The sequence below is a fragment of the Patiria miniata genome, unplaced genomic scaffold (genome assembly GCF_015706575.1).
Source record: "Patiria miniata isolate m_02_andy unplaced genomic scaffold, ASM1570657v1 HiC_scaffold_9, whole genome shotgun sequence".
In the NCBI taxonomy this organism is placed as follows: domain Eukaryota; kingdom Metazoa; phylum Echinodermata; class Asteroidea; order Valvatida; family Asterinidae; genus Patiria; species Patiria miniata.
The window spans coordinates 7,455,402-7,482,874 of NW_024037076.1; the positions used below are offsets into that span (position 1 = coordinate 7,455,402).

A 27,473-nucleotide genomic window follows, 5' to 3' on the forward strand; every position below is an offset into this window, starting at 1 on the left:
TCGTCGGAGTCCGAGCGGGACCGCGCACGAGGCCGGGAACGGCGCCGTGAATCGCGGCGTTCTCTCCCCGCCCGGCTGGTGTGTTCACCGAAGCGTTGCGGAGAACGGAGTCTTTGTCCTGTGAAAGGTACGCCATGATCTCGCGGAGAATGTGAAGAATTACCCTGATAAGGTGTGTAATGGTGTGAAAATCCCATCGGAAAAGTCTGGGGATAAACCCGCGGGTCGTAGGCTGGAACACTGAGTGGAAACGGAGTGCGAGTATTGTGGTCGAAGTGACGAGGATCGTTCGGGAAAAAGGACCACGTGTGAGGCTCCGAATGATGAAGAAAATCTCGCCGAGATTCGCTTGTAAAACTAGGTTGAGAATACGAACCCGTAGTATGGCTGACTGAAGATGATGATGGTGGTGGTGCCCCAAGCCTCTGTGACCTGGCGGGGCTGGTCGGATTACCGAGGGACCGTTGGGTTTCGAACGCCAAGCCCCGCCGTCCCGCCTGCACATGCGAGTCGACCTGTTGTTCCGAAGCGTGCATGTGCTCCTGCAGACTGCCGTAAGAATGCGGGATTTGTCGGGGAGTGGCCGTAATTCTCATTGGAGAATTGTTGGACCCCGGAGAAATTCCAACTGCCGAACCCGGGAGATTGGACCCAGTCGTAGCAGAGGAATTATCACGCTTGGATTGAGTAGAGGGTGACTTTCCAGTAGAACGGCTTGAGACAGTTTTCTTCTTGGTTTAGGCGGAGTTTGGTATTTTGTAATCACAGCGAGAACAGCTAAAAATTGTACGTCTTTACACAACGCGTCACTGAAATAAATAAGACGAGCTATTACGTTACAGGGTCCTTCGTGGGCGTGGGGCATGCAGTGGACAATGAGGGTGTGGCTTGGGCGCTATTCTTTTCAGCGAATGTTTGTGCGCATGTGCGCTGATATGCAAATGTAGGTAAACAGAGGTGAGGTATTTTCTGTAATGGAATTCTCTTTCCTTCTCATAGTAATTCTCGGCTGAAGTTCAGAACTACTCAGTAAGATATCAGTGTTGTATAGGAAAAGACTTGTGGAAAATCCCACTGCAGAAAAACTGCACCTTTAAATACGTAACATAGGGCTTTTCGGCATGATGATTTTTTTATTATACGTCCCTCACTATGCGCATGCATGAACATAAAATCTGTCAAAGTTAGCCGAAAATCAGCTAAAACGGTCACGGTGATGTGGACAGGATTTGACCTCGGCAACACATGCTCTGCAGGCTGACTGACATATGATGTATGTGCGTAACGTACGTGTATGTACATATAGACGTTCTGTGCATGTTTTAGAGCAGAGGTATTGTCAACCTGAAGTTTTAAGCGTGCGCAGGGCATGTCCGAGTTCGCTTATTGCCTCGAAGCTTTGAAATGTTGTAGACCTACCCTTAAATCGACAATTAAAGTAAAAACTAACATAAAAACTGCCATGGTTGATTTTTCAGGAATTTTCAAATGAAAAAGGGTCTTTTTATTATAACTTCCGGTCTGATGACGTCATTCGCCTAAAACTTTTCACACGTCTTAAGTGGGTCAAGGTCATCATATACACCAATATTTAGGCGATTCCGACAAACTTCGCCACAGACATCTATTCAAAATACATTTTTGCTAATTTTCAACCTGTCGCAAGAGGGCGCTCGAAGATTGCATGACGTCATTGGTAGATGATTTGAAGAATACTTTTAGCCAAGAGACTAACACCGTTAAAAGCAAGTTCATATCTATTACCATTTTCAAATAATAAGCCACTTACGGTTTTGGCCTTTTTCGACCAGAAGCAACGGTCACGTGATTTCACGCACACTGAATGAAATAAAGACCTCAACCTACTCTACCACTTGCCGGTAACAGAATGCTGCGGACGCGTACGGTTGATTTCTTATGCATTTTTAAATATTAAAAGTGTCACAATTTAATTGCCTATGAATACACACCGGATGACGTCATCATGACGTCATCATTACACAATGTTGTTTGAATTAGGGTCTTTGCTTGGACAAAGATTGGTGCGAATGAATTACTGGCAAAGAGTCAAAAATGCCCTTTGAAAATCGACAATTTTTTTTTTATTTCTGTGTACAAAGTCTATGGGAAAAATTAAATATTCAAAATTCTATAATAAATTAGTCGATGACGTCACGATGATGTCAATGTTCAGCACACAACTTCAGATGCTGGTCTAAGTGTGTGCCAAGTATAAAGGCAATCAGATTAATTTTAGTGCCCAAAGTGCCGGTTACAAAAAAACGTGTACAAATGCTATGGGCAAAAATGACTGAAAAAAAAGAAAAAAAAAGAAAACTAGACGGACGTTGTGTTTGTAGGTAAACAAACACTGAGCTGTTTCGGTGTTTTTTCTGTCTTTGAATGAAAAAGATTGACGTGGCCATCGGCGGCTATCGAACCCAGAACCTTTGTGTGGGGATTCCAAGTTTTTGCCGTGTGTGCCAAGTGTGTGAAGTCGATTTATGTCAGACGTCCTAAATCCACGTGGTTCAATGTGTGCGCAGTCCTCTTTTCTTTGCGTTTGGGAACGGGTGCGCGTGCAAAGCGTAGGTGGGTGATTCCATAAATTTAGGGTCCAATTTTGGTGTCCGAGTTACATCTGACTTGTGTAAGATTTTGTAATTCAGGACACATGTCTCTGATTCTAAGAGTGATTATGTTAAGCAAACTACCTGGTAAACAAATGAAAAATAGTGTGAAGTCATTTTTATTGACACTTGAATAGCAAACAAGGATGATTTTTTCCCCACATGGTAGGCAATGGGCATGGTTGTGCAATGGGGGGGGGGGGGTGCTTCTATGTGAATATTGTATTCTTTACATGTAGTTTACTAAGCACCTCTGATTTTTTTTAAAACGTTATCAGCCTACATGTATATGACTGCCCAAATCATCACTTGGTATCCAGTTTTGCCCTTCTCTGATGATATCATTTTATCCCCGCCCCCTGCATTCGTCACATGACTGTCTCCTTTTAACTGCACACATTGATTCCTCAGATTGTATGTAATTTTGCCCCTCGAAATATAATCCTGACAATCTCGAACGTTTCATTATAGGTAGATCATTTAAAACACTAGAGGGCAGCAAACAACTTTAACAGTGCCACAGTTGTGTGCGAGGTCTGACAAGAATACAACCAAAATCAAAGCGAAAAAAGCGAAAAGAAGAAATGTTCAAATCTGAACATTTCACGACATCATTATCAAATTTCTTAATTTTTTGTACATCACTTCCAACGAGTTGACACTATGATGTCAGTTGAACTTTAATCTATACCACACCCCGATTTCGGTACATATCAAGTAACAACCAAATCAGATGGAAATCCACCATTTTAATGACACATCACGCGACATGTAATCAAATCATGGAGATATCGCAGAAAAAAAGGCACCACCACAATTGGACCTATTGTTCTATAGCTATACGTCTCAGACATACCCCCTTTAATGTGACCTCAGATGATATGTAACGATGTCATGACGTCATCTTGACCTATATTCTGGTATACAGTGTACAGTATAACTAATCCAAGTTTGTGTGAATACAAAGTTTCAACCAAATCGTAAGCATACATCTGGAGCCATGGGGATGGAAATGATGCAAAGTCAGGGTGCCCTCACATGACAGCAAATAAAGTCACTATGATTTCACCTATATTATCAAATATAACAGATCCCAATATCAACCCTATGAAGAAAAGAACGTGTACAAACCCTATGGAGAAAAGAACGTGTACAAACCCTACGGAGAAAAGAACGTGTACAAACCCTATGGAGAAAAGAACATGTAAAAACCCTATGGAGAAAAGAACATGTACAAACCCTATGGAGAAAAGAACGTGTACAAACCCTATGGACAAAAAAATGCCCCTTTAATGTTACGTAACTTGACACCTGATGACGTCAAGATGACAATTTTCTATAACTATAATATTATGGTAAAGAAGATCTTAGCCAGAGCATACATCGTTGAAAGCAAGTTCACATCTTTCACCAATTTTAAATTACAAAAACTTCCGGTTTCAACCAGAAGAAAGGGTCACGTGATTTTGCACATATTTAAAAAATGAAGACCCTCGATAATTCTATCAATTCCCCCAAAAATCATGTTCAGGTCTCTCACGGTTGATTTTATATTGATTTTTAAAGATTAAATCTACTAATCTTTAACGAGACGTCACGTAACCCATGATGACGTCATCATGACGTCACTTCAATTTTAATCCCGGTCTAGGTACATACCAACTTTCAATCCAATCGGACCAGTGGTTCTGTAGTGTTGGCCTTCGAAATATGCACGTTTAGTATGACGTCACATGTCATGTGATGATGTCATCATGACATCACTTCAATTTTCATCTATAACACATTCCGGCTTAAGTACATACCAAGTTTCAACCCAATCAGACCTGTAGTTCTGTAGATATTGGCCTTAAAAATATGCACATTTGATATGACGTCACATGTCACGTGACGACGTCACATCACGTGATGACATCATCGTAACGTCACTTAAATTTTCATCTATAACACATCCCGGTTTATAGGTACATAACAAGTTTCAACCCAACCGGACCTGTAGTCATGGAGATATAGGCCTTCAAAATATGCACCTATATTGTGACGTCACATGTCACATGATGACATCATCGTGACGTCACTTAAATTTTCATCTATAACACATCCCGGTTTAGGTACATACTAAGTTTCAACCCAATCGGACCTGTAGTCATGGAGATATAGGCCTTCAAAATATGCACCTATATTGTGACGTCACATGTCACGTAATGACATCATCGTGACGTCACTAAAATTTTCATCTATAACACATTCCGGTTTAGGTACGTACCAACTTTCAATCCAATCGGACCTGTAGGTCTGGAGATATAGCCCAATCTGTCAGATCTAGCCGAATTCTGCTAGAAAACGGTCACAATAGAAAAATCGCATATAATGTGACGTCACGTGACTCATGATGACGTCACGATGATGTCAATGTTCGGCACACAACTTCAGATGCTGGTCTAAGTGTGTGCCAAGTATAAAGTCAATCAGATTGATTTTAGTGCCCAAAGTGCCGGTAACAAAAAAACGTGTACAAATGCTATGGGCAAAATGACTGAAAAAAGAAAAAAAAAAAGGAAACTAGAAATTGTGGTTGTGAACAACCACAGAGCTGTTCCCAAAATGGATTATCTGTTGGACCCATAGACATATAAGTAGAGATCTATGTCTGTTTGCAACAGAAGATAGATGATTTGAAGAATACTATCGGCCAAGAGACTAACACCGTTAAAAGCAAGTTCATATCTATTACCACTTTCAAATAATAGGCCACTTCCGGTTTTGGCCTTTTTCGACCGGAAGCAAGGGTCACGTGATTTCACGCACACTGAATGAAATAAAGACCTCAACCTACTCTACCACTTGCCGGTAACAGAATGCTGCGGACGCGTACGGTTGATTTCTTATACATTTTTAAATATTAAAATTGTCACAATTTAATTGCCTATAGATAAACACTGGATGACGTCATCATGACGTCATCATTACACAATGTTGTTTGATTTAGGGTCTTTGCTTGGACAAAGATTGGTGTAAATGAATTACTGGCAAAGAGTCGAAAATGCCCTCTGAAAATTGACATTTTAAAAAAAAAATTCTGTGTACAAAGTCTATGGGAAAAATCAAATATTCAAAATTCTATAATAAATCACGTGATGACGTCAGCATGACGAAAAGTTTCGGCACACATCCTCAGATGATGATTAATAACTATGCTGAGTTTAAAGTTGATCGGATTTAAAATAATTGCCAAAGTGGCTTGTAGAATAAAAACGTGTACAAAACCTATGGGGAAAGTGGAAAAAGAAAAGCCAAAAAAAACTAGAAATTGTGGTTGTGAACAACCACAGAGCTGTTCCCAATATTGATTATCTGTTGGACCCATAGACATATAAGTAGAGATCTATACATGTTTGCAACAGACGATAGGGCTTTCCGCATTATGATTTGTTTTCATCAACGTCCCTGACTATCACTATGCATGAACATAAAATCTGTCAAAGTTAGCCGGAAATCGGCTAAAACGGTCAATGTGGACAGGATTTGACCTCAGCAACACGTGCGCTGCGCGCGGGCTGACTGACATACGATATGTACAACGTACAATGTACGTGCATGTACATGTACATTGTGGAAGTGCTGTGCATGTTTTAAAGCAGAGGTATTGTCAACCTGATGTTTTAAGCGTGCGCAGGGCATGTCCGAGTTTGCTTATTGCCTCGAAGCTTTGAAATGTTTTAGACCTACCCTTAGATAGACAATTAATTTAAAAACTAATATAAAAACTGCCATGGTTGATTTTTCAGGAATTTTCTAAGGAAAAAGGGTCTTTTTATTATAACTTCCGGTCTGATGACGTCATACACCTTAAACTTTGCACACGTCTTAAGTGGATCAAGGTCATCATATACACCAATATTTAGGCGATTCCGACAAACTTCGCCACAGACATCTATTCAAAATACATTTTTGAAAATTTTCAACCTGTCGCTAGAGGGCGCTCGAAGATTGCATGACGTCATAGGTAGATGATTTGAAGAATACTATCAGCCAAGAGACTAACACCGTTAAAAGCAAGTTCATATCTATTACCACTTTCAAATAATAAGCCACTTCCGGTTTTGGCCTTTTTCGACCGGAAGCAAGGGTCACGTGATTTCACGCACACTGAATGAAATAAAAACCTCAACCTATTCTACCACTTGCTGGCAACAGAATGGTGCGGACGCTTACGGTTGATTTCTTATGCATTTTTAAATATTAAAAGTGTCACAATTTAATTGCCTATAAATAAACACCGGATGACGTCATCATGACATCATCATTACACAATGTAGTTTGAATGAGGGTCTTTGCTTGGACAAAGATTGGTGTAAATGAATTACTGGCAAAGAGTCGAAAATGCCCTCTGAAAATTGACATTTTTTTTTAAATTTCTGTGTACAAAGTCTATGGGAAAAATTAAATATTCAAAATTCTATAACAAATCACGTGATGACGTCAGCATGACGAAAAGTTTCGGCACACATCCTCAGATGATGGTTAATAACTATGCTGAGTTTAAAGTTGATCGGATTTAAAATAATTGCCAAAGTGGCTTGTACAATAAAACCGTGTACAAAACCTATGGGGGAAAAGTGGAAAAAGAAAAAGAAGAAAAAACTAGAAATTGTGGTTGTGAACAACCACAGAGCTGTTCCCAATATTGATTATCTGTTGGACCCATAGACAAAAAGTAGAAATCTATGTCTGTTTGCAACAGAAGATAGGGCTTTTCCGCATTATGATTTGTTTTTATCAATAATATGTCCCTGACTATGCATGAACATAAAATTTGTCACAGTTAGCCGGAAATCGGCTAAAACGGTCACTGTGGACAGGATTTGACCTAAGCAACACGTGCGCTGTGCGCGGGCTGACTGACATACGATATGTACAACGTACGTGCATGTACATGTACATGTACTGTACATTGTGGACGTCCTGTGCATGTTTCAAAGCAGAGGTATTGTCAACCCGAAGTTTTAAGCGTGCGCAGGGCATGTCCGAGTTTGCTTATTGCCTCGGAGCTTTCAAATGTTTTAGACCTACCCTTCAATAGACAATTAAAGTAAAAACTAATATTAAAACTGCCATGGTTGATTTTTCAGGAATTTTCTAAGGAAAAAGGGTCTTTTCATTATAACTTCCGGTCTGATGACGTCATACACCTTAAACTTCGCACAAGTCTTAAGTGGGTCAAGGTCATCATATACACCAATATTTAGGTGATTCCGACAAACTTCGCCACAGACATCTATTCAAAATACATTTTTAAAAATTTTCAACCTGTCGCTAGAGGGCGCTCGAAGATTGCATGACGTCATCGGTAAATGATTTGAAGAATACTATCAGCCAAGAGACTAACACCGTTGAAAGCAAGTTCATATCTATTACCACTTTTAAATAATAAGCCACTTCCGGTTTTGGCCTTTTTCGACCGGAAGCAAGGGTCACGTGATTTCACGCACACTGAATGAAATAAAGACCTGAACCTACTCTACCACTTGCCGGCAACAGAATGCTGCGGACGCGTACGATTGATTTCTTATGCATTTTTAAATATTAAAAGTGTTACTATTCAATTGCCTATAAATAAACACCGGATGACGTCATCATGACGTCATCATTACACAACGTTGTTTGAATTAGGGTCTTTGCTTGGACAAAGATTGGTGTAAAAGAATTACTGGCAAAGAGTCGAAAATGCCCTCTGAAAATTGACATTTTTAAAAAAAATTCTGTGTACAAAGTCTATGGGAAAAATTAAATATTCAAAATTCCATAATTAATCACGTGATGACGTCAGCATGACGAAAAGTTTCGGCACACATCCTCAGATGATGATTAATAACTATGCTGAGTTTAAAGTTGATCGGATTTAAAATAATTGCCAAAGTGGCTTGTAGAATAAAAACGTGTACAAAACCTATGGGGAAAGCGGAAAAAGAAAAAAAAAAAAAAAAAAAAAAGGAAAAAAAAAAACTTTAACGAAAACAATAGCTGTTCCCAATTGAAATTGGGAACAGCTAAAAAAAAAAGGAAAAAAAAAAACTTTAACGAAAACAAGAGCTGTTCCCAATTGAAATTGGGAACAGCTAACTAGAGATCTATGTCTGTTTGCAACAGAACATAGGGCTTTTCCGCATTATGATTTTTTTTTTTTATCAATAATACGTCCCTGACTATGCATGAGCATAAAATCTGTCAAAGTTAGCCGAAAATTGGCTAAAACGGTCACTGTGGACAGGATTTGACCTCAGCAACACGTGCGCTGCAGGCTGACTGACATACGATGTATGTGCCTATGTACAACGTACATGCATGTACATGTACATTGTGGACGTCCTGTCCTGTGCATGTTTTGAAGCAGAGGTATTGTCAACGTGAAGTTTTAAGCGTGCGCTTATCGCCTCGAAACTTTGAAATGTTTTAGACCTACCCTTCAATCAACAATTAAAGTAAAAACAAATATAACTAGACGTCTATGTCTGTTTGCAACAGAACATAGGGCTTTTCTGCATTATGTTTTTTATTTAAATTGAGGTCATGTTTTTCTGTTTTGTGCAAAACTGTGTGCATTTACGTTTTGTCTAACAAACTTCATTCAAATGGAAATTTGATTTTGGCATATTGCATTTGTCATATATAAAATATATATATAATCACAAGATGACGTCATTATGACGTCAGCTCAATATTTATTTGTAACACATCCCGGCCTGCCCCCATACCAAGTTTCAACCCAATCTAAATTACTGTTGATGAGATATATGGGCTTAAAATATACAAACGATGACGTCACATGTCTAATGATGACGTCATTGTAACAATACTTGGCAGTGCTCATTATTTTATTGCGGTTTTAGTCTGTACCAAGTTTGAAAACAATCGGATTAATGAAAGAGTTAAATTTTGTAAGCAGAATAAAATTGGCAATATTAAAAAAATCTTTAAAAAATCTACTGATGACGTCACCGTGACGTCATTTAAGATGTTGTGTACTAGTGTTATTATCTACCCACCCACCAAGTTTCATGACGATCGGACATTATCTTATATGTGTTTCAAAAAAGCGCATGTTTGATGACGTCATCATGACGTCACACATTTTTCAAAAATTTTGTACATATACCTGTTGCCTAACAAACCTAATACAAAAAGAATTTTCAATTTAACATATAGGGTTCGTGATATATGGCTTAAAGATCCAAAACTTCAGAAATCTATATAAAATCACACGATGACGTCATGATGACGTCACATCAATATTTATTTGTAACACATCCCGGCCTACCCCATACCAAGTTTCAACCCAATCGGACGTACTGTTCATGAGATATAGAGGCTTAAAATATACAAGTTAACGATGACGTCACATGTCTAATTATGACGTCATCGTAACAATACTTGGCAGTGCTCATTATTTTATTGTGGTTTTAGTCTGTACCAAGTTTGAAAAAAATCGGATTAATAGAAGTGTTAAATTTTGAAAGCAGAATAAAATTGGCAATATTAAAAAAATCTTTAAAAATCGACCGATGACGTCATCGTGACGTCATTCAAGATTTTGTGTACTAGTGTTATTATCTACCCACCCACCAAGTTTCAAGACGATCGGACATTCCCTTATATGTGTTTCAAAAAATGGCATTTTTGCTGACGTCATTATGACGTCACACATTTTTCCAAATTTTGTGCATTTATCTATTGCCCAGCGAACCTAATACAAAAAGAATTTTGAATTTATCATATTGCGTTAGTGAGATATGGCTTAAAGGTCCAAAAATTCAAAAATCTATATAAAATCACATGCGGCTTTTCCGCATTATGATTTTTATTAATCAATAATATGCGCTGAATATGCATGAACATAAAATCTGTCAAAGTTAGCCGAAAAATCGGATAAAACGGTCACTGTGGACAGGATTTGACCTCAGCAATACGATGTATGTGCGTGTGTACAAGGTCTTTGCTTGGACAAAGAGTGATCTAAATAAATAACTGGCAAAGAGTCGAAAATGCACTTTGAAAATCGACAATTATTTTTAAATTTTTGATGACGTCATCGTGACGTCACTTCGAACTTTGCACAATAGTATGATTAACTACCTACCCACCAAGTTCCACGACAATTGGACCTTTCCTTATATGAGTTTTGAAAAATCGCATTTTGATGACGTCATGATGACGTCACACCTTTTTGCAAGTTTTGTGCGAATAGCTATTACATGACATACCAAATGCAAAAAAGAATTTTGCATTTTGCATTCGGGAGATATGGCTAAAAGGTCAAAAAAAATAAATATTCATATAAAATCTCAGGATGACGTCATCATGACGTCACCTCATTTTTAATCTATAACACATCCTGGTATAGCCACATACCAAGTTTCAACCCAATCGGACTTACATTTCTGTAGATATAAGACTTCACAATATGTACGTAAATTTTCAAAAATCAATAAAAAAATTAGGTGCTGACGTCATCGTGACGTCATAGTCTTGGCATAATTTTTGTATGCGGGTCTTCCTTGGCTGTAACTTTGATGACGATTCCAGATCGCCAAGTTATAAAAATGGTGGCTTGAAAACGTATACAAAGTCAATGGGTTAAAAATCCCACAGCAGAAAACCTGCACCTTTAAATGCGTGATTTTCCTTTAAACTGAAACATTTTTATAAAATATTACTTGCTATTCTAACTCTTGGGAATATTTCCAATCAAATGACAGGCGTAAAAAAATACGATTTCTTTTTCCTTCTCATAGTAATTCTCAGCCGAAGTTCAGAACTACTCAGTAAGATATATCAGTGTTGTATAGGGAAAGACTTGTGGAGAAAGTTGTGTACAAAGTCTATGAGAAAAATTAATTATTCATAAATCCATAATAAATCACTTGATGACGTCACCATGACGACACTCCTTGGGACACATCTTGGCTATAGGGACTATGCTTATGCCAACTTTCAATGATATCTGACAAAGATTAATGCCAAAAGTGTTATAATACGTCCCTATCTATACGCATGCATGAACATAAAATCTGTCAAAGTTAGCCGAAAATTGGCTAAAACGGTCACTGTGGACAGGATTTGACCTCAGCAACACGTGCGCTGCAGGCTGACTGACATACGATGTATGTGCCTATGTACAACGTACGTGCAAGTACATGTACATTGTGGACGTCCTGTCCTGTGCATGTTTTGAAGCAGAGGTATTGTCATTGTGAAGTTTTAAGCGTGCGCAGGGTATGTTCGAGTTCGCTTATCGCCTCGAAACTTTGAAATGTTTTAGACCTACCCTTAAATCGACAATTAAAGTAAAAACAAATATAAAAACTGCCATGGTTGATTTTTCAGGAATTTTCTAAGGAAAAAGGGTCTTTTCATTATAACTTCCGGTCTGATGACGTCATACGCCTAAAACTTCTCACACGTCTTAAGGGGGTCAAGGTCATCCTATACACCAATATTTAAGCGATTCTGACAAACTTCGCCACAGACATCTATTCAAAACACATTTTTGAAAATTTTCAACCTGTCGCTAGAGGGCGCTCGAAGATTGCATGACGTCATCGGTAAATGATTTGAAGAATACTATTGGCCAAGAGACTAACACCGTTAAAAGCAAGTTCATATCTATTACCACTTTTAAATGATAAGATACTTCCGGTTTTGGCCTTTTTCGACCGGAAGCAAGGGTCACGTGATTTCACGCACACTGAATGAAATAAAGACCTTAACCTACTCTACCACTTGCCGGCAACAGAATGCTGCGGACGCATACGGTTGATTTCTTATGCATTTTTAAATATTAAAAGTGTCACAATTTAATTGCCTATAAATAAACACCGGATGACGTCATCATGACGTCATCATTACACAATGTTGTTTGAATTAGGGTCTTTGCTTGGACAAAGAGTGGTGTAAATGAATTACTAGCAAAGAGTCAAAAATGCCCTTTGAAAATTGACAATTATTTCTAAATTTCTGTGTACAAAGTCTTTGGGAAAAATTAAATATTCAAAAATCTATAATAAATTAGTCGATGACGTAATCATGACGTCAATCTTCGGGACACATCTTTGCTATAGGGACTATGCTTATGCAAACTTAGAATGATGTATGACAAAGATTAATGCCAAAAGTGGAGGCCAGAAAAAACGTGCACAAAGTCTATGGGGTTTAGGCGACAAAAAGAAGAAAGAAGATGAAAAAAAAAAAAAATGAGAACAAAAAGAAAGGCTTTTTCGCAAATTTTGCGAAAAAGCAAAAAAAATAAAAAAAAATAAAAAAAAATAAAAAAAAAAAATCTTAACGAAAACATGAGCTGTTTCGGTGTGTACACCGAAACAGCTAAAAAAGAAAATGAGAACAAAAACAAAGGCTTTTTCGCAAAATTGCGAAAAAGCCAAAAAAAAAAAAAAAAAAAATGAGAACAAAAACAAAGGCTTTTTCGCAAAATTGCGAAAAAGCCCCAAAAAAAAGGAAAAAAAAAAAAACTTTAACGAAAACAATAAATCTTAACGAAAACAAAGGCTGTTTCGGCTGGTTGCCGAAACAGCCAAAAAAATAATTTAAAAAATCTGAACGAAAACAAAGGCTGTTTCGGCAAAAGTGCCGAAACAGCCAATTATTATAATTAAAACGACAAATGTAGCATTAGGGAGACACGTTATTGTAATTTCTTCGACACTTGGGAGACATCGGTCATTAGGGAGACATTTTCATGTCTCCCTAATTCCACAGCCCCCCTTCAGAGGCAAAATTTTACCGTCGCAACCGGGTTATATCTGTTGCTCGTGGTCTAATTAGTAAACATACCGAAATTTGTGGAAAAAGGACCAGGAAATATTGGGTTAGGGCACATTTAAGTTTGAAAAATTGTGTGCACAAGTCTATGGGAATGTCTCCCTATGGTCCCATTTTCGGTAATTATTAGCTGTTCCCAATTTCAATTAGGAACAGCTTTTAATTTCGTTAAAGTTTCCCTTTTCCCACTGGTTTTGTACACGTTTTTATTCTACAAGCCACTTTGGGGATTATTTTAAATCCGATCAACTTTAAACTCAGCATAGTCATTAACCATCACCTGAAGATGTATGCAGGGGTCACGTGACATCTATTTATAGATTCAATTTTTACAGCCTTATAACTATAGAACTATTTGACCAATTGATCTCAAATTTGGTAGGTATACAGACAGGGAAGTGTTATAGATGAAAATTGATCTGTCAAGGTCACGTGACCTTCACTTCCGGGTTTACTGGAAGTGGTAATTTTAGACCCCTATATCATATTTCATGAATTATTAATCTGATAAGGTTGAAATTTCACGTTAATACAAAGCTATATTGACAAATAATTATATTGCGTTATTGTTACTGTGCACTTAATTATTGTCATGTTATGACGTCATGAATATTTAATGAGACACTCTTTACAGTCTTATAACTATAGAAGTATTTGTCCAATTGATCTCAAACCTGGCAGGTATATAGACAGGGAAGTGTTATAGATGAAAATTGGTATGTCAATGTCATGTGACCCCTACTTCTGGTGTAACCGGAGTGTTCATTTTAGGCCCTAATGAGCATATTTAATGAATTATAAATCTAATTTGGTTGACACCTTATATTAGCAGTAAGCAACATTAAAGGATAAATATGTTGCATTCTTATTAATGGTCAGTTTATTGTTTATGACGTCATGAATATTTAATGAGGCAATCTTTATAGTCCTTTAACATTAAAACTATTTGACCGATTGATATCAAACGTGGTAAATATATAGACAGGGAAGTGTTAACAACAACAACAACAACCACCACCACCACCACCAGGCATTTATATAGCGCTTTTATGCCGCAACGGGGTATCAAAGCATGTTAGGGAGCTTCTCATAAAGGTCAAACTGTGTTTTGACCGGATCCATCGCGGCTTGACCGGTCGTTAGTTACCAACAAAACATCCAGCTCTTCTGCCTACTCTACATGTCAATGCAGCTCACTAACAAACGGCCCCATTGTTATTGAAATGATTTAATAATGTGTTGACCGCAGTCGTGTGTGCGGTGAATGCAGTCGGCTCCACAGAGGCATGGCTGCCGACTGCGGCCACCGCATTTACACTCCTTTGATGTCTGGAGATATCTGCATTTTGACTTTATTGTTTGCTTTTGTTCTCTGGCATTATTCGTCTACGGTTTGAATGCCTGAACAAGCCCACGCACACACGCTTACATAGGCATAGAAGTGGGGTACTTCCTTTGTTCTCGTGTACTAAAATTTTGCAACGTCGCACACTTATGTCAAAATGCTCTTATTTTAACCATAGTTAATTTCCTGGGCTGACACCCCCCCCCCCCCCCCAATTCAGCGCCTGCATTTCTTAAATGTTGTATCACAATGCCTTGAAAAATGCCTACATGAAAATATTAATGTTTGAAGTCCGAATGATCAAAACCTGGAAAGAAAATATGGTTATTTAAATTCACTTGAGTTATTATGATGTCATTATTTCTTCGGTTTTAATAAATTACAACCTTGACATTTGGCATATGGGGTCCAAAAGTGACTGGAAATGCTAAGAACAACCCACGTAGCTGTGCATACTGGTACATGTACTAAATCTCAAGTTGATATATGCCAAGCTTTTCTTGAGTTACATGTGTATGCTGAGAAAACTGTATTCCTTGGCCTGAACTTCCAAAAAGTGACAGGTTCCTGGAAGATCCCCAGACTAACCTAACTACCAAGTTCTTGACATAAATCAAGTCCAACATGAGTTATCACTGTAAAAGCCAAAAGTATGATGTACGCACGCACGCACTCACCCAGTTGTATTCACACCGTCAATTGTGGATGTCGTATTGTTCCTGTTTTGGTTGTACACGACCCCAATCGAGGACGTATGCTGGGAATCGCAGACGATATTGTTTGCTTTTGTTCTCTGGCATTATTCGTCTACGGTTTGAATGCCTAAACAAGCCCACGCACACACATGTGTGCCTTCATGCACGGGCATTGCAGTATGCATGGTGTTCTGTGGGCCTACACTACATACACCCCGAGGACTGACAGATAAAGGGAGAACAAAAGATTCTTTGTTGACCTCAAGCTTTCATATTTCGTTGAAAACAGTCCTCGATCATGCGTTGATGTGCAAAGTCTATGGGAGAGTGTTATATTACAGGGACAAGGGAAAGAACAATTGACGATCCTCGGGAGTTATGAAAAATACGACTGTGTGTTCGTGTGCGTGTACAAACAATGCCTTGTGGGGTACCGGAACAATGGGAGGTACCCCACAAGGAATGCCCACCGACTTGCAGGGTACCGTTTTGGTACCTCACAAGTTTTTTACGAAATAGATATGTGGATTTTACTCAAAAACTAGGAATTTCCAAGGTGGGTTGATCTGTCGCAAATGGAAGAGTTTTAGAAAAGGGATATTAAGTCCGAATTTCAGCCCAGGAAATTAACTATGGTTAAAATAAGAGCATTTTGACATAAGTGTGCGACGCTGCAAAATTTTAGTACATGAGAACAAAGGAAGTACCCCACTTCTATGCCTATGTAAGCATGCGTGCACGCACACAGACGGACAAGGCCGAAACAGTATAAGCAGAAACTTTGGCTTTGCTGGTGGGACATGAAAACATACATTTGAATTCAGCGATACCAAATGAAACAACTTCCAATGTGTGCAAAAGGTTGTGTCTCTCAGTTATATTCCCTCAATCAATCAATACACACCAATGACAATAATTATTGTCATAATCATGGTAATAGTCTACTCTATTTTTTCCTGGTTGCCACTGAATGCCCTTGACAAATTTGCCTTTAACATGAAAAAGTTACTTAAATGGCATATAGAATTTATTTGTGAGCATGTCATTCGTGGCAGGGAGTTGGTCCTTGTCAGACGAACAAATTGTAATTATGAGTTTGTCACACTTTCCAGCTATGGGCTCACCTCTTTTAAATTGTATCTCCAACTTATCTGCAATATCAGGAGCTTTTTTGGGGTCAACCGTCATCTGGTAAAGGTCATCTGGAGCCTCTGTCTGTAATATGGGGTTGGAGGGGGGAAGCAGAAAAAAAAAAGACAACCCATGTGTGTGCTAACCAAAGCAGATATTTATATAAAATGGAATGGCTGCATAGAGAAATGAAGAAGAAAGGGAATATGTATATTATTTGCAACTTATAATAAATGTTTATCAAAATAACTTTGTTTGTTTTTTCTGGTACATGTAATACTATAATTGTGTGTTGGAATTTAGTTCATCAAGTGTTCCCAAATTTACACTTTTAAGCTGACGTTACGTGACCCATGGTGACGTCATGATAACGTCACTGTTAAGGACACAACTTTGCTATAGGCATAGGGACTATGCCTACAATTTATGCTGAATTTGAATAATTACAAAGAGTAATGCCAAAAGTGGATGTTACAAAAATCATGTACAAAGTCTGTGGGATTTGGGATAAGAACAAATGGGGGAAGAAAGAAAGAAACAAAATCAGAACAGCAAGAAAGGCTTTCCGCAACTATGCGGAAAAGCTAAAAAAAAAACCAGACTGATAATCATAGACTGATAATCAGGGAACGAAGATGGTTGAATGCACTTTTTCATAAACTTCCGACTCGTGTATGGTTTCTTGACGTCTGCAATGCAATACTACCATCAAGACCTAGTTGAAAACAGTCACCCGAGCAGAAGATTCTTGCCGTGGATCTTGAATGCATGGACCGGTCTGTACGTCACCGCATGGCCCGTGAATGTAACGTGTCGTGCGCGCAACGTTTTTCGTACTCGGAGTTAAAATGACTCTTTTCAAGCAGCAAAAACCAGCGTAATTTCAACATCAATCCCAATCATAATGGGAAAATATGTAAGTTTATTACATGATTTAAATGTCTTTCCATATTATGAGGAATATTTTAAAATTTAATCTTTTAATTGAGGAATGAAAAATCCAACTTTTTGAAACAAAATCATTAGACCGTGGGCCAAAGCCTGTAATCTCGTCTTAAATTTTTAAATTAGTGGCAACTTCGTTTCTCGGTTGCAGTTTGGAACATGTTAATTGATATTTTACAATGTGCATGCAACGTCGTTTGCACAAATTAGAAATACAGGGGATTTTTTCCCCAATGTAACTATACCACATGAGGGCGATCGCAATGCATCGCTGCTATTGCATACCAGCCTCACCTCTATGGGCGCATGCGCGTTCCCCCATTAACCCCTGGCCATGGGGAAAACGTAAGCGGCGAAGCTGACCGGCTATTCAGAGTGAACTGCGCGTAAATTTCAAAGACTGCGGGCACTATAGCGCTCGCACGTCATGTCACGTCACATACGATTTGTTTTTGCAAGACAGCGCGATGCCTTTTCGATTTGGATTCGGAAAGCCCTGTTGTATGCCCCCAAAAACAGGTACTCTGGGTAAAGAAATGGAGGAAAAAAATAGTGTGTCACTTATTAATTTGAAACTGAATGACTAGTGATTGACTTGTGATTGATTTTGTGTTGAAAAGGGCCAACAGATGTACCTACATTTAATACAAATCCTTACTAAATAACGCCACATCAAAATCTCATCACATTCATCTTTGAAACGATTGATTCCACAACAAAAAAACTTTCAAAAATGTGAGCATCGTGTCCCGTGTTAAATAACGACTCATATTATCCATGCCAACTTCCTTTTTATATGTATTTAAAACAAAAGAGTTATCGCAAAGATACTATTTTTGACCAAAAATGTGCAAAGTAATCAGGAAAAAAGTCGAACCTCAACTTCTAGACCTGATACAGATTTTGGCCTATGGCCTACATTGGGTGTGTGTACATGTATGCTGCTGGCTTTCATTTTGCACACAAAGTGATCACCAGTTGCAACCAACATGTGCGCGAAGCCTACTTGAAGCACATTTAACAATGACTTCTAATGATCCTAAATGGCCTTGACCCAAATCATATACACTATACCTTAAGACTTCAATAACCTTAATTCTAAGCAATATTGCTTTGAGTAACCATGTTTCTATGTAATAGCATTTTCAGATTTTGTCCATTATGACTTCAATTGACCCCTGGATGACCTATGACACAAAATCCTCAACACAAAACATCAGCATCCCCTCAGCAACATCCATTCATTTCTGTTGAAAGACAGTCACATTGCGTGCCCTTTAAAAAAAAAAAAAAAAAACCTTATACGACCCCTATAGTCCTTTGACCTCCAATTTCTGGAGAGGCATCATGATCCCCCCCCCCCTGCCCGCCTCCCCACTCAAGGATCACTCCATTCAAGTTGCATCAAAATTCATCCAATCTGAAACATTTGACTTTTGACCTCACTATTTCAAAGACGAAATGTGTCTTCCCACCTAACGGTCAGTGCATCTAATGTCATCAAAATTCATCAAAGCCTGTACAATGTAAAAACTTTCCCCAAGAAACTTAACCTAAACTTCTGTTAATTACATTATAATTCACCTCAGCTGAAATATCTCCCACATTATCTTTGCTACTCATGACCCTTGTGTCAAAGTTTTATGGGAACTCAGACCAATACTTGGAAAATGAGAGTAAATTTGAAAACAGGGATTTGGTCGTATGGTAACAGAATTTAGGTCTTGTAAGTGTGCTACCGGTAAGGTACTGCAAAATTATTTTTTCATAGAATGTATTGTCCGAGAAACATTCAGTAACAGTTTTTAAAAAATGGTGGTATTTGCATTGGGGAGATGTAATTCAGTACTGGGTTTCACCCCTCACTGAAGAACTTCTTCATTACAAACACCTTTTACTCTGTCTTGTCCCGAGGGCAAACATGACGATGCTGGGGGCTCTGCTATTTCCTTTGCTTAACAATATGCTCAACAGATCAACGAGATCGCCCCCAACCTTACACACAATGTAATTACCATGGGATTCTCAAGGATACCAGACTCGTAACTGATGTGCATTAAATTGCCATCCATGCTCCAGGGTTTCTTTGGGGTGATAGACAGCGGAATGTCGTTCTTCTTGGCATACTCAAATAGGTCATTGCGACCCAGGAAACGGTTGTAGAATTCCGGGATCTTCCATGGAGCAATGATCTGCCTCAAAAACAAACAAAAAATATGAATTAAAAGAAAATTACTTCAAAAACATAAAGTGAACATTTACTGACATTCAAGCAGGTTATTACTAACTTTGATAAGTTTAAATTATAACAATTTTAAACATCTGAAAAGAAATACATTTGCTAGTCCCAGAGCTAGGGCCAGCCTATAGTCTCCTCCGTGGTGCGGTGTTTTAGCACGAACGAGATGGTAGACTGTGCAGCGAGTCACCAAAGTGGGTGCCCTTCACATGTACACACAAGCCAACCGGCCGCAAAGGACATCTTGAGAATCTCGTATTTCTGACCGAGTGTCACTTTTGAGCTGGGCGGAGTTATTGTATAGCATTACAACACAACACCATTGAATGGGTTCATGAATGGGCCCATTGTGTAGACTGATGTACTTCCAGTGAATTGCTATTCCATAACAATTGAATAAAATATTGTGTACAGTATTCTGGGACCAGCTTACTAGGCTTGCAAGGTTCCGGCGGTTCCCCGGTTCCAATATGGGAACCGGCACCGTGAGTCCAATCTTTTCAAGAACCGGGTACCCACCATTGTTGATTCCTGGCTCCAAAAGAATCGGTTCTATATTAAATTACCCATTCTCTGTACACAAAACCCGGAGCCGAGAATTGGCTACATAGGAATTCAATCGTAGGGAGGCTCGGGACATTCACTCTGGCCGGCTAGTCAAAACAATATTTCATGGAAAGTTTGAGACAAACCGCTCAACAGAGCCCTTGCGAGTTTGCGGTCGGCCATGAGGCGTGCATATAGAGCATTGAACCCAATACTGGCCCTGTATGATGGACAATAAACGTGCATGGGCGGCGTGTGGCCAGACCGCTCAGAGTTATTTGGACCAGCTCCATGCTTGGACAAGTGGTGTAGCTGTGTCCAGGACTCGGACTCGAGTCGCACTCGAGTCACATTTTTCGTGACTCGGACTCAACTCGAGTCACACTGGAAAATTACTCGGACTCGACCATGATGACTGGGACTCGAGCTTGGTGACTCGTGACTGGAGTCACGTAGTTTCATCAAAAGAAAAAACATAGCGTTATGTATTTGTAACATTCTTTTTTACTCCATTGACAAAACAAGTCACCGTGGAAAATCGTATCCAGGGGCCGCACACGCACGTCTTCCGCCTGCACGACGAGCACCAGGGCCCGGTGTCATGCCAAAAAGTGTACAACAACATGTACACACATACAGTAAACTACATACACTGGGATTTACTTAAGAGACAGAATGGATGATTGAAAAGTAATTTAAAAAATTGATTAGTTTGGTGAACAACTAAGACCAAGTGACTTGTTGTCAGAACTGATGTGAATTTCCTATACTTTTATTCTTATTTCTTATGTTTAGCGAATAGAACTTCTCCATACTGTGTTAAATGTTTCCTAAACGAGACTGGCGAAGTCTATTTTGTTTGTAAATAAAGATTTATCAATGTAAACACCTGTGTATGTTGTATTTGTTCTTCTTCCTATTGTTGATTGAGCCATGGTATGATCCAGTGTGTCAGTGTGAGTGCAGAAAGTGAAAGCGAGTGATTCTTATGCAAATAGCGCTTTTCACCCGCTGGCTTTGGAATGCTGCAGATATCGCGCGAATGCCAGAGGACTTTGCGATCGCAATATAGCAAGTCACGGTCACTCCAAAACCGTTGAGTTTGGATCCAGAAATTTCCACTTTTGAGGTGGCCGATCTGCTCGATCTACCGTGAGTAATTTTATTGGCTAACATAGATACCAGATTCTTGATTTTAGCGAATTTTGTCTATATTTTGTTGAGAAAATTGACGTTTGATTTATGATCTAATGAGACATAGTTTTAGTTAGCACCGATGTGCGTACATGTAGTTATTTTTATGACGTCATATGACTTTCTAAGTTTTCATTAGAATTTTGGATCACTTATTGGTCGATTTAATTATAGATTATGTCATTGGATCATGGTTTGAGAATCGATAACTTTATTTGAAGTTTAACTGGAATTTTGAGAAAGATGACGTCACAGATTATGTCTGCGCAGATGACGGTTATTTTTATGATTTGGTTGGCCAAATATGCTCTTTAGTAGAAGGGAGTATTATTATAGAATATAGACGTTTTAGGTTTTGAAATTATAAATTTCAGATGGCTCAGGGTCAGTGCGCCAGAGCAAGGCGTTATCTGGCATAGCCTGATGGGCCCGTATTGAAGCTCCCGATCAAGAAGAACCCTACCCCGGCCAAGCAACACGGCGAGACGAAGCACAGACGACGCCTGCTTGAAGCAACTGAGACAGAAAGCTGCCCAGTCTCTGGAGGGTTCAAGGCCTTCAAGTCCAAGGGACAACCGTGAACCGACCGGAGGAGCTGACAACGCGTGATTCGCGAAAATATTGGTGGGCCCACCATACTTTGTTAAGTATTGATTAAAGATTTGATTTGAAGTATTATTTGGAGATTTGATTTGGAAAGTTGATTTGAAGATTTGATTTGAGGAATTAGGCCTAAGTTGAAGAGTTGAAGACAGGTGAATTGTAACTTAATTTGTTTGATATTTCTTGGTGTTTTGTTTTGGATTTAATTTTGTTCCTTGTTATTCCGTTTACTTGATTAATACCCAGTTAAGCGTTTATTTGTTTACTTTTCATTTAACATTTTGATTGATTTAATTCTTTGTTTATTTGGTTTAATTGTTTAATTTGATTAAATTCTTTTCGAATTCTATTACTAAGTTTTACAGAGTTTTCTTCATAGTATTTTTGCTTGTTAGGGTGACAAACGGCCCGAAAATTAAAGTTTCGCAGCAACCTTTAATTTGCGCGTTACATTTGGGGGCTTGTCCGGGAAAGCATTTGTCATTGTACCCTACTCTGGTTTTGTAATATACAGAGCATACAAGCAAAAGTACTGTTGAACGAAGACATATCTGTTTGACAGGCAGTTATTTTGAAGTTATTTTATTTGATTTCGAGACTGCATAGGGCTACTCAGGTACTTGTGAGCTAGTTTGCTTACCACCACTGTTGTTTTTTTGGGCTGCATCATTTGTATGTGTGATCGCACCATCCGCTGCTTGCTTAGCTTGCTTCACTGATTTCCGTGTGTACACTGAGCGTAGTCGTGAATAGGTCGCTTTTCATGCTTTAGTTGCTGCATTGTTAACGTGGTCATTGTGCTTACGCTGGGCTCGTGTGTCCGTCACTGCATGCTGAATGTCGTGTTGGTTTGTGCTACTGTTTTGCTTTAATTTGCAACCTTTAATTTGCACGCATTACACTTGTGACTCGGACTCGGACTCGAGGTTGTGACTTGGAACTCAGACTCGATGTTGGTACTTGACTACAATACTGTGGTGTAGTGTGAATTAAGGTTTTATGAAACAAAGAATCATAGGAGGTAATGCATGTGCCCATGCATAGACAATTAGGAAAAGGACGCGAGAGGGTTTAACCAATAAAACCAAACAGGAGTCTGATGTTCACAGGAGTCCAATTTTCATATCACACCAGCTCTGAGTGCTGGAATCAGCTCTGATGGACCCGGCTCTGAGTGCCGCGGGAATCAGCACTACATGTATGGACCCGGGTGCAGGTACAAAGTACCCAGCTCCAAATGAGTCACTTTATACCGTTGCATAAAAATGAATTAATCCTTCCCTTTGGTTGATTGTTGCAAATGATTAAGAATTCCTAAAATCCAAAGGGATTTTCCATTCTAGTAAGAAAACACCACTGTTTACCTACATTTGCATATCAGTGTGCATGTACACAAACATTGGCTGAAAAGAATAGCGCCCAAGCCTCACCCTCCGCGCCCACTACATGTCCCTTAAATAGCCCTGTTACACAAAGACTCCTCCTAGTTTTGGGTTTTTTTTTGGGGGGGGGGGGTTCCCATAAATTGGGAGGGATGGTAAACAGAGGGGAGTGTTTTCTTACTAGAATGGAAAATCCCTTTCGATTTTAGGAATTTCATTACAGAAAACATCTCACCTCTGTTTACCTACATTTGCAGAGTAGCACCGAAGACTCTAGGGAGGGAAGCTTAGGGACATATTCTAAAGGAGCTTTGCAGGCTTTGCAGGCTGCTAATTGTGCAGTTTCCTGGAAGAATTCCTGCTTTTGCAACACTCTGCTTGCACAACAGGCACAGCTATAAGCAAGATATGACAGTGTAAAGGTTCTTCCAGCAGTCCACTTTTCTGATACCTGAAAAAGACAGTCCATTCCCTGTATCTGAAAAGGAAGCTCCAAGCAGAACAGTTCAGGAAGTTGTCACACTGGGTGTTTCCTGAGCTTGAAATTTTGATCCTTGATTTTGGGAAGGTACTGTATGGCCACTGACAATCGAGCAATCATTTTTCACAGAGGCTTGAAGATGATGCTAGATGAATGTACGAGCATTTGCGTGATGTAGCCTCTTGAAGGCTCAGTGCGAGCATTGTAGTTCTGCAGAGCTTGCATGGGGCACCACCATATCCTCTGCTACTAATGAAGAGGATGTCAACTTGGCCGAAAATATCTGGTGCGGAAATAAGTTGATTTATTCCATGTGTTGAACTTCACCTGTGGAATAAAGTAAATGCGGTCATGTGCCAATGGCTATGACATGGTAAATTAGTGAAATTCCCTTCTTAAGGCAAGCTACTGCAGCAGCCAGTAAGAATATGGGTTTTGCAAGCTGACAGACAGGAGAGCTTCAATGTACCTGTTGGTTCCAAATGGGGCTTAGGTGAAACTGGTGTGAAAGATTGTCAGCGAAATCCCAAACGAAGGTGCAGATGCAGATCGGGGATTGGCAGCTACTATCATACCCCATAGGGAATCAAATCTGCTTCTGACTGTGAAGACTGTAGCTTTCAGATAATGATAGCATCCAGGCGCAAAGATGGAGAGTGGCTGTGTCTGGGTGTAGAATGATTGTTGTGAGACCAAGGTGGTCCAGAAGTAAAGGGATTATGGCTGCTGTGGCCAAAAAGGAGCTACATGTACCGGTATGAGTGCTACAGTTACATGTATTTTCATAACTCTGTCCATCAAATGCATGAATTCCTGTCGCGTTGAAGCTGAAGGATTCTTCTAGACCAGAGGACCATAGGATAAGTATAAATTTGGCGAAAGGCTGGAATTGGAAGCTGGTAGCCTGGAAGTGGCTAGATCTGCTGGAGCAGTCTAGAATGGAGAAGTAAGACAACTTCTTCCCTCCACTAGTCTGGGGGTTCACCTTGGGCAAGTGTAGCACCCTCTAGACCCCCCTACCTAGGGTTACAGATGAAGCTACTGGCAGCAGGGTAACTTCGCAGTCTTCTGGCAGTGTAATGAATAACAAATACATCTGGTAGAAGCTGCCTGACGCCTGGCATACAACCTGTTTATTCATTATGGTAGGGGCCAATAGTCCTTCTGAGATGGACACTGCGGTGGAGGATAGCAATGACAAACTGCCTCTACTATATCTGTCATGGAAAGAAAGGGAGATGTTGTTGCAGAGCAGCATCAAAGAAGCTGAGAATGACCTTTGCCGGCACTGGCAACCTCCGTTGCAAAGATGCAGTGTTTATACGTGCTGTTATCTAGTGCTGGATTTCCCAGTGGGTGCTTCTTTTTCAAACCTCCTTATGAGGCTGACGACCCTATTTCTGTATTATTTGTCGCGAAAGTTCATAAAGAAAAGCCTCGAAACAGATCGGATGCACCGTTGACGACTGGAAATGCCCCCCGAGAAAGATTAAAGACTGTGAATGTATGGTTGACTAATATCAGAGGTCTTAGGCCAGCTACAAGCAAGGATACATCTTACACCCACGTCTCTAAAGCTGGACCTCCTGATCACAGAAGCCAAACTTGACAGCTCAGTTCCAGATGACAGTCTACTTATTAACCTCAATGGCTACACATCAATGCGTAAAGATAGGAGTGATGATAGTGGATGGGGTGGCTGTTTAATCTATCACAAAAATGGACTCCCAATAGTAAGAGAAACAAACTTGGAACCAAAATCACACAAGTTGATGGTGTTCTCCATGCAGTCTCAGAGTGGAACTGTGTTGTTGTCATTGGCATACTGTCCCCCTAAGAAGGTTATCAGAACATTGGAATGGTACAAGAACCTAGACGGCCTTTTGACCAAAACCAAGGCTAACATCTGTATCCTAGCAGGGGATTTTAATTGCCACCACGGAGAGTGGCTTGGCAGCCGTTCACAGACTGATGAGGAAGGCAAAACTGCTCTCAATCTGTGTATTTCACATGATCTGTCGCAAATTGTTCATGGCCCCACTCATCAACATGGAAATTGCCTGGATCTAAGTTTGACAGATGCTCCAAACCTCTTTACACCAACAGAGATAAACTGCAACATTGGGACTTCTGACCATTATCTCATCAAGGTTACTCTGGAGGCCTCTCCCCTCTCAGAACCCTCTCCTCCTAGACATGTGTGGGTCTACAAGAAGGCAGACTGGACAGGACTCTGAAACGACCTGGCAGCTACACCCTGGGATGAGCTTCTTAATAAAGATGACCCAGAAGTGGCATGTTCAAACATCACCAACACCATCCAGAATGCAATGCGTAGCTATATTCCACATAAGACAACTACTGATTTGTTGACCATCCTGAGTGGTGGAATGATGACTGTGACAAGGCCTTGAAAAGGAAAAACTGCGCATAGAGAAGATGGCGGGCTCTGCAAACACCTGTATCTTGCCTTCGGTACAACAAGGCTCGAAACGAATACACCTGTACGTCTCGGAAAGCCATCGCTTCACAAAAGCACAGAGTCAGGGAAAAGATGACAACTGAACTTCAAACCGGTTCCAAAAGCTGGTGGTGGACAGCCTGTAGACTAGCAGGAAAGGGTGGCAAGACTGAAATCCCCGTCCTGAAGGCCAACAGACAAACTTACATCAGTTCAGAGGATAAAGCTGAATGCTTTTCATCATTTTTCAGTGAAAAGTCTACCATCCCCGATGAAGTTAACAACAAAACCGTTCTAAAGCTTCACACCGGGTCTTCTTCCTGCTGTTCCGAGATCGTGTTTTGGTATAACAAAGTGAAAAAACAACTCATGCAGCTCGATATCAGCAAGGCTTCTGGCCCAGACGATGTCCCAGCCCTTGTGCTAAAAAAGGCTGCCCCTGAGCTCGCAACACCACTGGCCAGACTCTTCCAGCTGTGCTTCGACAACGGACACATGCCAGCCCAATGGAAGTGTTCAAATGTCACACCCTGCCATAAGAAAGGTGATAAACACACACCAGGTAACTACAGGCCCATTTCTCTGCTATCTGTCATCTCGAAAGTGATGGAGAAGCTCACCAGCAAGAAAATGTGGAGGTACCTAGACCAGCACCTCCTGATCTCCCACCGACAGTTTGGTTACAGACCAGGACATTCCACATCAGATGCCCTAACTTACATTTCACAGAGTCTCACAAACACACTTAATAACAGAGAAGCATGTGTTGTCTGCCTTTGTCTGCTATTGATCATGTCTGGCACCCCGGCCTGCTTGCTAAGCTTGCTGCATATGGCTTTTCACTGCATGCCTGGTTGACTGACTACCTTAAAGATCGATCTCTGAAGGTAGTCTTGAGTGGAAAGGAATCTGGCCTCACCCTGAGCAACAACCTGTCCTGGAATCCAGTGGTTACCAAAATGGTGAAGTCTGCTGGTCAGCAGCT

The 27,473-nt window shown here is 39.9% G+C and overlaps 1 protein-coding gene across 1 annotated transcript in view; it reads right to left on the reverse strand.

The window, feature by feature from the left end:
• Positions 1-27,473, reverse strand: part of LOC119720388 (argininosuccinate synthase-like) — a 130,558-nt gene that overhangs the window by 83,858 nt on the left and 19,227 nt on the right. Inside the window, exons 4-5 of the mRNA XM_038190051.1 lie at positions 19,598-19,774; positions 16,631-16,721 (exon numbers count right to left, since the gene is read on the reverse strand). Of these exons, the coding sequence (XP_038045979.1) occupies positions 16,631-16,721; positions 19,598-19,774 (268 nt within the window). The remainder of the gene's footprint in view (positions 1-16,630; positions 16,722-19,597; positions 19,775-27,473) is intronic.